Source organism: Balaenoptera ricei, chromosome 19 (genome assembly GCF_028023285.1).
Source record: "Balaenoptera ricei isolate mBalRic1 chromosome 19, mBalRic1.hap2, whole genome shotgun sequence".
Taxonomy (NCBI): domain Eukaryota; kingdom Metazoa; phylum Chordata; class Mammalia; order Artiodactyla; family Balaenopteridae; genus Balaenoptera; species Balaenoptera ricei.
In genome coordinates, this window is record NC_082657.1 from 6,441,248 (window position 1) to 6,453,650 (window position 12,403).

A 12,403-nucleotide genomic window follows, 5' to 3' on the forward strand; every position below is an offset into this window, starting at 1 on the left:
CCCTGTCACTCAGGGGTATGCAAAGACCCCACCGCCCTCACAGGCCGCGTAGATAGAGGCGCTCACAGCTCCCAGTCCTCCAGGCAGAAAAATGAGTCTGGAGTGTAGACACAGGACCAACCCTGCCCCCATCCCACCCCCATCTTTCTCTCTCTGTCTCTGTCTCTGTGTCTCCGTCTAGCTGTTGCTCTTCCCCTCACACATGCGTTCAGGCACACAGACATACGCACATGTCCTTTTATCTGAGTTAAAATGATGTTGGAAACGGCGGGAGGGAGCGTGTGTGTGCGCGTGCGTGTGCGGGGCGGTGGGGAGGCCCGGCGGCCCTGCGTCCGTGGGTCTGGGAGCGCGAGGGCGCGCCCCGGCACCGCTGCTGCTGTGCGTGTTTGTGCAGACGGCTCCTCTGTCCCCCTGTTCGCCCCACTCGTGGGGAACTCTTGGGTCAGCCGTGTTGGAGCAGAGCTCGCGGGCGTGGGCGCGTTTGCGTGCGCTCGAGGCGGAGACGCTGCGTGGAAGGGTTCGGGTTGGGAGCCCGAGGGGTAAAGCCAGGACCACAGACCCCTTCTGTCGCTGCCCAGCCAGCTCCGTGCTTCTCAGTGGCCTCATCTGTCAGCTGGGCGTCCTAACAGCTTCCCCCTGGGGCTCCCAGGAGGCTTAAACGAGCGTGTGCAGGTCTGGCGCAGAGAAGGGGCAGACTCGCGCAATTCCGGAGCCATTATTACTGTTGTTGTTTTCATTGTTACTGTCATGACTAGCCGATCCCCCTCTCCGTCTCTGGTCCTGTGGAAATGTGGGTGGGAGGACCTGACCCCCATGCTGCCCACTCCCTTCCCAGAGCTCAGGCTCAGGCTCTCCGGCCCCCCAGCCCCTTCTCCAGCGGGCGGGCCCGGCACCATCCTGCGCGCAGCAGCCGCTGGCACGGACCCACCAGCCGCCATCGTGGCCTCGAGCACCTGCCGCCCTCCACCTCCTCCTCCCCCGTTATCGTCTCCGGTGTCCTCCCTCCCCAGCTGCCTCACCTGCCCACACCCGGCACCTCCCCACTTGCCTTGTCTGGCACCTCACCTTCTCCTTCCAGTTCCCCCTTTGAGTCTAACTCAGATCCCTCCAGCTGCTGCCGCTGCTGCGAGGCGCACGGACCATGGGTGATGGCGGGGAGTCCGGGTTGCTGGGAAACTTGGCCTCTACAAACACTCCCTGAAGGGAGAAGTGGTGGTGGTGGGGGGCGTCCAGGAGGCTGGTCCCCTCCCAGAGGTGCGTGCAGGTGGAGAGGGGACTTGGGTGGCTGCTGGGACAGGAGCCAGATCCTCACTCCGACTTCCCGGCTTGGCTTTTCACCTCTTCTCTGTCACTTATGTCTTGTCTGTCTTGTCTCTCACTCTATCTCGACCTATTTATGTCCCTTTTTGAAATCATGCAAAGAACCAAGTTTTTAATCTGGCCGACATCTCCACTTGCCGGCCAAGCGCCCCTGGGTGAGCACTTCCTCTCCCCCAGACTCAGTTTTCTGTTCTGTGAAATGGGCATAAAGTCTTCCCAGCACAGAGAGGGTGAGATGAGTGTAGGGTGCGCAGGGCTAGCCCTCCTCTCTGCACCCCTCGTCCTGCTGGGCCCTCATCATCAGGGGTGGCCTCTCCCCCCACAGGGGGCCTGCAGGAGCCTTGCCCCCTTGGGTCCTGAGCCTGGGCAGGGAGGTGATGGTGGTGGCAGCAGCCGCAGAGAGCGGCCTGGATGTCGGGGAGAAGCTGGGCCACTCGGGGGGTCCCCGTCCCTCACTGAGCCTCTCCCTCTCTCTCCCTGACAGCCCCCCGGCGCCCAGGCGGAGCATGAACATTGAGGATGGCGCGTGCCCGCGGCTCCCCGTGCCCCCCACTGCCGCCCAGTAGGATGTCCTGGCCCCATGGGGCCCTGCTCTTCCTCTGGCTCTTCTCCCCACCCCTGGGGGCCGGCGGGGGCGGCGTGGCCGGGACATCTGCCGCCGGAGGGGGCTCCCCGCCGGCCACCTCCTGCCCCGCGGCCTGCTCCTGCAGCAACCAGGCCAGCCGGGTGATCTGCACAAGGAGGGAGCTGGCCGAGGTCCCGGCCAGTATCCCCGTCAACACGCGGTACCTGAACCTGCAGGAGAATGGCATCCAGGTGAGCGGGGCTGGCGGCCCGTGGGGGTGGGGGAGGGGCCCAGGCGGTGGCCAGTCCCTCCCCCCTGAGCTGGCAGAGCCTCCTGGGCGTCCGCACCAGCTCTTCACGCCCGTACCCTGGGCACTGATGAGATGCTGTTTGCACCCTAGTCACTGGAGCCGAGGCTGTCTGGGTTTCCTCGGCACAAGGCTCCCTGTGTCTGTACCAGCACGCTGGGCCCCAGGGCAGGACCATCTGCCCTCCTCCCACAGCACGGCACAGGTGAGCCCTCAGCCTGGCCCCGGAGCCACAGGTCGTGCTGGGAGTGACCCTTCCCTGAGGCCCCTGGGCCACCTGCACCACCGCACCTGCCGCGTGGCATCGGGCGCACATGATGCATGGCTCTGCCCCTCAGTTTCTTCACCTGGAAAATGGCGATGATACGATCCCTGCCCCAAGGGGTTGGTGCGAGGACTGATGGGTGTCACACTTGTCAAGGATTTAGAGCCGTTCTGGCCCCGGGCGAGCGCTCACTTGCTGTGCGGTACGGGGCTCACACACACCCCCACTTCCCGGAGCTGGTGTGAGAGCCCAGCGCTCCCCAGTACCTGGCTGGCAGCACTCGGACGGGGCAGTTGCCATCCGATTATAATTGTCATTAAGATGGGCCATGAGTGATGCTTTGGGGGCAGAGCTGTGCTATTCGGAAGCAGGGTCTCCCCTCTGCTTTACTGACTTTGGGGCTGGATCCTCCTCGGTGGGGTTGGGGGGTGGGAATCCCGCGCACTGCAGGGTGTGAAGCAGCACCCCCGGCCACTAGAGGCCAGTAGCGTCCCGCCCCCCAGTTCCAAATGTGTCTCCAGATGTTGCCAGATATTCCCTGGGGAGAGCGGGAATTTTCCCTCCCCCCCAGTTGAGAACCACTGTTTTCTGGGTTTTTTTTGAACCCGGGCCACCACAGTGGAAGCGCTGACCGCTGGACCACCAGGGAATTCCCCTGACCTCCATGTCTTTAAAGCTGCAGCCAGCAACCCCTCCTCCTGCAGCCACCACCCACTTCCCCCATCCAGTTCCGTCCCCCACGGCCCTTAGCGTTTAACACAATGCCCATTTACTTCTAGACAGAGGCCTGGAATGCGGGATCAGGGAGGGCGCGTGTGGCTGTCAGTTTTACTCACTGATGTGTCCCAAGTGCCTAGACTACGGCCTCCCATGTGTAAGTCAACCAGGAGACACTGAACAGACCAAAGCGTTCAGGGGAAGGACGGGGATGCTGGGGTGCTTTGGGCCCGGAGAGGAAGACGGTGAGGGGAGGTTTGCCTGCGGGACCCCAGGTCCCAAGAGAGGCGTATTCAGGCAGAGGGATCGTCTGAGCAGCTCCCCAGGGCTGGGAGGGCGACTGGTTATCACGGAAGAGGCTGGACTTCATGCCAGAGTCCAGGGGGCTCTGGAAGGCTTTAGGCAGAGGGCACCATCAGGCTTGTGTGGTGGCCCCTGGGAGGATGGGTTGAATGTATGCAGTTAGGTGGCGGAGCTGTGGCACCCGTGTCTCTTGGTCGCTGTCACATGTCAGCCAGTGCCCTGAACTGGACTGGGGCGCGGGCGCCTAGCGCAGGGCCGGGCACTGAGCAGCTATTGGTGGGACCGAATTGTTCATTGAGCCCCCCAAAGAGAAAACAGCCCGGTTCCTCCAAAGGGATGTTGCTGGTGGTGGGAACTCAGTGGCTCCTCATCACAGACGCAATCCTTGATGCTCTAACCTCCCCGCTTCCGGCTCCCATTTCCCGGTTATCCCAGCCTGGCGTGCCACCCTGTTTATTGGTGGATTGCCTCTTCCCTTCTAGAATGTAAGCCACTCAGGGGCAGGGAAGGGCTTTGCCCAGAGCTGGTCCTAGCAGCGTCTGTGGACTGTCACATGAATACACAAAGGATGGATGGAGTACCGGCAACAAGGGGGCGGGTGTATGGTGAGAATGAAGGGAGGGTGTCGCCCCCTAAAGGGAGGCATGGACAGAGCAGCTGAGACTGCAGCTTGATGTGTGTGAGGCTGACTCAGAGCACACGAGCAGAAAAGGTAGCCTCTAGGTGGAGGCAGCTGGTGAGGTGGGCCTGGAGCCCGGGGACACAGTCCTGCAGGGGCAGGGGTGTGGTGATGTGACGCAACTCCAGCTTCAGTGGTCCTTGCCCCACGGCCACCCAGGAAGGGACAGCCTTCCCTTTGGCAGTCCCCTTGGCACTGACCCCCTAAGAGGTCCCCTCTCTGCCCCCACAGAGGGGGGCTCTGGTCCCCAGGCTGTCCAGGACAGTCAGATGGGGGCCCTGATCCCTTCCTCTTCCCCAGGGTCAGACCAGGATGTGCAGTGGGGGAGGGGAAGTTTAGCTCTGAGCCCTCTTCTCTCCTGGCTCTATGGGCTGGGATAGGAGAGGCCTGCACGCGGACAGGGGATTGACCAAAAGCCTTTAAAACAGTGGTTCTCTAGGAATTCCCTGGTGGTCCAGTGGTTAGGGCCCGGTGCTCTCACTGCCAGGGGCCCGGGTTCAATCCCTGGTCGGGGAAGTAAGATCCCGCAAGCTACTCAGATCCGCCAAAAAAAAAAAAAAGACACGGATGTCAGGGTGGCCTCATGGAGAAGGTGACATCTGAGCAAATGTTTGGAGGAGGTGATGGTGGGAGCCTTGTGGGGCATTCCAGGCAGGGGGCAGCAGGTGCAAAGGCCCTGGGGTAGAGCCTGCCTGGTGTGTAGGAGGAAAAGCCATGAGCCTGGCGTGGCTTGAGCGGAGTGAACCATGGGGAGAGGGCGGGGGATGAGGACAGAGATGGGACAAAGGGGCCTCGTGGTCACAGTGAGGACTTGGGCTCTTCTCTGCATGAGACAGGAGCCAGGGGAGGCTCTGAGCAGAGGACAGACGGGCTCTGACTTGGGTCTCTCTCTGGCCAAGGTGTGGGGACTGTAGGGGCAAGGGCGATGGCAGAGAGCCCTGTTCGGAGGCTGGTGCAGAGTTCAGGAGAGAGATGCTGGTGGCCCCAGGTTGGCCCAGACTGGTTGCGGTGGAGGTGTGGGAAGCAGACAGATTCTGGGTCTGTTTTTTGGTGGTGTTTTTTGTTTGTTTGGTTGGTTGGTTGGTTTTTTGGCTGCGTTGGGTCTTTGTTGCTGTGCACGGGCTTTCTCTAGTTGCGATGAGCGGTGGCTACTCTTCATCGCAGTGAGCGGGCTTCTCTTGTGGAGCACAGGCTCTAGGCATGCGGGCTTCAGTAGTTGTGGCATGCAGGCTCAGTAGTTGTGGCGCACGGGCTTAGTTGCTCCGCGGCATGTAGGATCTTCCCTGACCATGGCTCGAACCTGTTTCTCCTGCACTGGCAGGCGGATTCTTAACCACTGCACCACCAGGGAAGCCCCTGGGTCTGTTTTGAAGGTGGAGACCACAGGATTTTCCAGCAAAGTGGATATGGGTAAAGAAGGAGAGAGGATGACTCTGTAGGTCTGAGTGGACCCCTTGGTTGGACCTGTCTGCTCGTGTGTCTCTCACCTCATCTCCCAGGCCACTGGTCTCCAAACGATGTGACCCACATCCCTGTCGGAATATACATATATGAATTTTATTACTAAAGTCATACAAAGGTCTACAGCATCCATGGATCGTGTATATTATAAAGCTTGCACAAAAATGGCCACGTTAAAGGATGGCAAGCATGTGTTGAACTCCTAACACTTTCGTTTCTCACCCCTGGGGATTCTTGCAGCCCCCTTCTCTGGAGACCTCCGACCCCACCCCACCCCCCAGACTGCACATTCCCTGAGGCCAGGGAATGTCCAGTCCGCAAAAGTGAACGATTCAAGATGTTCAATGGAATCTTCCTCCCTCGGTGGACACCTTGCAGATGGCGGGAGGAGTGGGGCCGCCGTTAGAGGGGTTTTACCAAATAACTTTTTAATTATCTAGATAAGAAATGAAAAAACTCACCCCTAGTCCCACTACCTAGATATACATAACTACTGTTTACATTTTGTTTTAAAGCCTTCCTGGCTCTTTTCTGTGCCTATGTCAATGTGGTTTAAAATGATTTATTATAGAATGAATACAAATTAATTTAGAAAAACTAGAAAAGATACCTAAGTAAGAACACAGGGACAAAAGCCAAGTGTAATCCGACAACCACAGGTCACTCCCGTTAACATTTGGTGTCTTTTTATTCAGAGACTCTGCACGCACACCTCTGTGTGCACGACAGGGTTGGGTCTCTAAATGGATATTTTGCTTTTTTAAAAAAAAAGAAAAGAAAAAATGGAATCACCCCATTTCTTACTGGCTGGCAACTGGCTTTTGGCACCTAGGAGTTCAACCATGAATATCTTTCTCCCTGATTCTGATACTTGTCTATTATGTGGATTTTAATGACTGCATTAGATACCGATACGTGAGCGTCCAGTTAATTAACTAGTCCCGTCTTATTTCCAGTGTTTTATTTTATAAATTTGTTTATTTATTTTTGGGTCTTCGTTGCTGCGCACGGGCTTTCTCTAGTTGCGGTGAGCGGGGGCTACTCTTCGTTGCGGTGCACGGGTTTCTCATTGTGGTGGCTTCTCTTGTTGCGGAGCGCAGGCTCTAGGGGTATGGGCTTCAGTAGTTGTGTCATGCGGGCTCAGTAGCTGTGGCTCGCGGGCTCTAGAGCGCAGGCGCACGTTGTGGCACACGGGCTTAGCTGCTCCGCGGCATGTGGGATCTTTCCAGACCAGGGCTCGAACCCGTGTCCCCCACATTGGCAGGCGGATTCTTAACCACTGAGCCACCCAGCGTTTTCGTTGATGTAAACAACACTGCAGTGAACATCCTCAGTTCTTGTTCTTTGTACTATTCTGGATTCTGCCCTTGGGACAAATTCCTAGAAGTGGGATTGTGGGGTCGGAGGCTATGACCGCCCCAAGGCGGCCTGAGTTGTGGAGATTCGAGAGTCCCCCCATGTCCATGGTCACCTGCTTGTCATCTGGCTCCTGCCCAGATGGTCACCTCCATGAGGGCAGGGACTTCGCCCTGCTCCCTGTGTCATCCCCAGCACCTAGACCAGAGTCTGGCGCACAGTAGGTGATCAGCAGTTATTTGAGAATGGAAGACCAGCCCCAGGGGACCTGGCAGAGACCGGGGGAACCTCCGTGAGCGGGAGCAGGAGGTGACTCCTGCAGTGCCCGCCCTGAGAACTGGGGCAGCCCTGAGGGTCCCATCACCTGTTCCCACTCACCCCTGGCCTGCGGTCCAGCGAGGGCGAGGACCACACGGGGGGCACGGGGACTCCAAGCACACGTGGCCAAGTGGCCACGGGGGCGGGGCTGAGCCTACAGAGATGCCTTCTAGGCGAAGCCCTGGGGACCCGCCTTCCCTCTGCCCCGCAGCCCTGTTGCCACTCAAGCCGGGCACCTGCCACTACCGGGCGGACCCAGGGACACCTCTGTTCCCCTGTGTACTCTGGGTCCACGTAGACGCTGTGCCCCTGGGCTGGGCTCAGCCAGACCACCCCTCCTCAGGCAGGCAGGGGTCCTCCCTGGGCCCCCCTCCTCGGTCACAGGTCACGGCCTCGTCTCCTTGTCCCCACTCTGCTCCCCTCCCCTCCCCCAGAGCCAGCCATCCTCATGTGTTTACTCTGGATCTTTCTGCTTGTGTGTGTTCTTGCAAAATGCTTATTGTTGCTTTGTGTGCATGTATTTTTAATTTATGTAAATGAAGGTGCGTTATAGATGGCTTTCTTTGTCTCACTGTTTTCACTTGGCCTGGGTTGTTAAGAGCCATCCACGTCACCCTGTGTGTGTGTGTGTGTGTGTGTGTGTGCATGTGTGTACTCGGGTGCTTTAACTGCTGCAGAATTTCCTTGATGGGCGTCCCCCCCTTCCTGCCCCACCCCCCACAAAGCCTCCTTTAGGAACCCTTTGGGCGCTGCGGCATGATAATGTGTTTGGAGTGTACGCCGGGGGGATTGCTGGGTCAGAAGACATGATGTACTTAACCTCACAAAGTACACTGACCCACCCAGGCCTTTAGGGGGCTGCCTTGGTCCCTCCAGGGGTCTAACATGGGGTCCTGTGAGCAAGGCGTGTAGAGTCACTTGACAAGGAAATATGCTTCCATCCTAAGAAACAGATCAACCCATCCTGAGATCCTCAGAAGTGCTCAGAGAGTTGTGTTGAATGCTGGATGGCACAACAGCCAAAACGTAGAAGCAGTCTCAGTTCCTGATGATTGGGGCACTGGTTCAGTGAATCACTGCACATCCTTACGACAGAATATCATGCAGCGATTCAAAATGGAGTTTCGAAGACTATTGAAGGACACAGGGGAATGCTTAGAAGATCATACTGAGCTTTTCAAAGGATGCAAGGAGTATGTCCAATGTGTCTTTAAAATTTAATTTAAAACAAAATTCAGGGACCGCCCAGACACTCTCACAGTGCCTTTTTTTTGCCTTTGGCCGTGCCCCCAGGCTTGTGGGATATTAGTTCCCTGACCAGGGATTGAACCCCGAGCCCATGGCAGTGAAAGCACCAAGTCTTAACCACTGGAACGCCAGGGAATTCCCTTAATTTCTTCTTTATGTTTTCTTTATTCCCTAAATTTTCTTCAATGAGGGCTTTTAATACTTCTTGTAATCAGGAAAAATTCAACTTAAAAATAACAAGTACAGGGCTTCCCTGGTGGCGCAGTGGTTGAGAATCTGCCTGCTGATGCAGGGAACACGGGTTCGAGCCCTGGTCTGGGAAGATCCCACATGCCGCGGAGCAACTAGGCCCGTGAGCCACAATTACTGAGCCTGCGCATCTGGAGCCTGTGCTCTGCAACAAGAGAGGCCGCGATAATGAGAGGCCCGCGCACCGCGATGAAGAGTGGCCCCCACTTGCCGCAACTAGAGAAAGCCCTTGCACAGAAACGAAGACCCAATACAGCCATAAATAAATAAGTAAATTAATTTAAAAAAAAAAAATAACAAGTACAAAATGTTACACGAGCCGAAGAAAAAAGTCTACACTGGCATTTGCTCACCCTTCCCTGGAGAAGGGAGGAGAAACTACAGTTTGTGGAGGATTTGCCCTGACTCGTTTGTTTCCTTGATGGTGGGATTGTTCCCATTTGACAGATGTGGAAACACAGGCGCAGGTGGCTTGTTCACCTGCTTGTCCAAGGTCACCCAGATGGCAGTGACCCCGGTGGCTTGCCCCAGGCCCCAGGAGCCGCCGTGGAGAAGCAAGGCCCTGCCAGCCAGGGTTCAGCTTTAGGAAAGTCAATCTGCTGCAAAGAAGAACACACTGTAGTGCACGACCAAGGCAAACACCAGAAATGGCTTTTCAGTTACATGCTAGTTTGCGATTTTCCGTGTGGCCGATCCCACCAGCATCAGGAAATACAGGGAGTTTTTGACCGGATGGACTTTTCCCAGCCAGAGCCCTTGAAGGAAGGGAATGGTGGACCGAGGGGTGTGGCCGGGTCCTCTCTAGAGGTCAGCAAGGGCAGCCCCACCTGCAGGCCCGTGGGACACTCGGGTCACCTGGGCAGGAAAGAGCAGCCAGCCTCAGGGGCCACACCCAGGCCCCCCAGGACTAGATGCCTAATTCAACCTGTCCAGCTTCCATCCTGACTCTGGTTTCCTCCTTCCTTCCCCCGGAAGCACCCCCAGAACCCTAGATCATCCCGTCGCCTCCTCTGGCACTCAGTTTCCACACCTGTCAGATGGGACTCCAGATGCCCTGTCTGTTTCTTCCTGACTTATTTTTATGATCACGTGTAACACACACATAAGAAGAACACGGACGTGAATGTCCAGCTCAAAAAGTCATCAGAAAAGGAAGGGCCACGTCAATGCCACCAGGGCAAGAAATGGAATATAAAGAGCCCCTGAAGCCCCTGTGCTCTCCCCTCATTTCCTCCCCCTTCTCCCCAGAGTCCTCACTCCAGGCCAAGGGAATCAGGCGCCTACACTCCTGCACGTCCAGCTTCCTTGGCTCCGCACAGCTGCTGAGACGCATGCTTGGTGTTTCCTGTGGCTGTGGCTTTTCCCCTTTTCCTTTTGTATCGTTGGATCACATTCTATCTGATGCAGATACCTCAATTCCTTTATGCATTTCTGTTGATGGGCATTTGGATCGTCTCCAGTTTGGGGTTCTCACTCTGCCTGGTTTTATAAATTTATTTATTTATTTTTGGCTGTGTTGGGTCTTCGTTTCTGTGCGAGGGCTTTCTCTAGTTACGGCGAGCGGGGGCCACTCTTCATCACAGTGCGCGGGCCTCTCACTATCGCGGCCTCTCTCGTTGCGGAGCACAGGCTCCAGACGCGCAGGCTCAGTAGTTGTGGCTCACGGGCCTAGTTGCTCCGCGGCATGTGGGATCTTCCCAGACCAGGGCTCGAACCCGTGTGCCCTGCATTGGCAGGCAGATTCTCAACTACTGCGCCACCAGGGAAGCCCACTCTGCCTGGTTTTGATTTAGTTTTTTCGAGCCGGAGGAGATGTGGGTGGAGCCCCTCCCCCATTTATTCCGTGAGAGCTGGCCTGCCTGCCTCGGGCCGGGGCAGAAGGTGGGGGGGTAGCACAAAGGCTGCCTCAGACTCTGTTGGTGAGCGGCTCAGGAAAGGGTGATACACGCTTCCTGCCTCACACCTCACGGGGCAAGTCTGATGCCAGAGAGCTGGTCCGCTTCTTTGAACATCAAACCCTGAGGTGTCCCCTTGGTACCTACCCTGATGAAGGCAGGGTCCTTCAGGATGCAGCCCCACCCCTCCCCCCTCCAGCCTGCTGCATCCCGGGCATCACACTGGCCCTTTCCACTCCCTCCTAGCTCAGCACCTTCACACATGGTGTTCCCTCTTTCTGGAATACTCTTCCAGTTTCCCACTCACCTAGGTAACACCAGCACTTAAGATTGTAAGGGACCATTGGGGTTTGAATCACAACTTCTCGGGAACATTATGGAACTCATCTGGGCCTCAGTTTTGTCATCAGTAAAATGGGGATAACAGTCCTTCCGTCTTAGAGCCACTGAGAAATTCCATGTCTTTAACCTTTGGACCAGCATGTAATGAGCACCACTGCATGCTGGGTGGTCTTGGGGGCCCTGGGGACTCAGTGGTCTCAGCCGCTCAGATGAGGGAAAAGGGGCTGGCGAGCGGTCAGCTCCTGAGAGGTCCAGCTAGTGTTGATAGTGAGACCGTCATCAGGGTCGGTCACTGTCATCTTTCTTGAGTCAGAGAAATGTCTTGGCCTCAGAGGCACCTTCTCTGAGCCCCCGGTCCAGTCAGGCCCACGGGTCCCTCTGGTGCCCAAATCTGTTGGTCACGCTTGTGGTCGCCGCTGGCCCCAGCACTCAGCACAGAGCCTGATGGACTGTAGGTCCCCAAATACAACTGTTAAGTTAATGAATCAGAGAATGGCTTGCCGTCTTGCCAAGCCATGTGGCCTCTGAACCTCACCACAGGCACAGATCTCACCCCCACTTCTCAGTTGAGCAGACTGAGGGCCTCAGAGGCGGAAAGTGGGAGACGATTCATGCAGCCCCAGCACTGCTCCAAGCCCTTCCCACGGCGACCCTGTGAGCAGGGCCTGTTCTTATCCCCATTGTACAGATGAGGAAACTGAGGTGCAGGAGTACGACTCTGGTTCAAGAGGCCACAGTCAGTGGAATTGGGACTTAGCCCAGGCAGGCAGGCTGCAAGACTGTATTTCTTCAGCGCCATTCCTTTGATCTGTATTTCTGTTTTTGTGCCAGTACCATACTGTTTTGATTACTATAGCTTTGTAGTATAGTCTGAAGTCAGGGAGTCTGATTCCTCCAGCTCCATTTTTCTTTCCCAGGATCACTTTGGGTGTTCAGGGTCATTTGTGTTCCATACGAATTCTTAAATTTTTTGTTCTAGTTCTGTGAAAAATGCCGTTGGTAATTTGATAGGGATTGCATCGAATCTGTAGATTGCCTTGGGTTCTTCAGTGCCATTCCTGATGCTTCCTAATTCATAGTTACTGGACTCTCCACCCTGGTGACCTGATGACAGAACTGAATCGAGTCCTGACTCCATGTCTGGAGTCCCTGCTCTGGCCTGACCTTGCCCATCAGGACACTCCCCCCGGCTTCCTTCCGGCCACCTGGCCACAGTCTGTTCCCCCACCCTCAGCCAGCGTCACCACGTCATTCCTGGGCTTTAAAACGGCCCATGTTCCCCCAAGAGAAGACCCTTCTCAAACTGGGTGTCCCAGCCTCACCTCACTCAGGGACGCCCCCTGCTGGGCTCAGACACCCTTCCCTCCCTTCGGAAAAC

At 56.6% G+C, this 12,403-nt stretch overlaps 1 protein-coding gene across 1 annotated transcript in view; it reads left to right on the forward strand.

Moving 5' to 3' along the window:
- Positions 1–12,403, forward strand: part of LRRC4B (leucine rich repeat containing 4B) — a 39,291-nt gene that overhangs the window by 14,289 nt on the left and 12,599 nt on the right. Inside the window, exon 2 of the mRNA XM_059905920.1 lies at positions 1,805–2,136. Coding sequence (XP_059761903.1) covers positions 1,840–2,136 — 297 coding nt within the window. The 5' untranslated portion in view covers positions 1,805–1,839. The remainder of the gene's footprint in view (positions 1–1,804; positions 2,137–12,403) is intronic.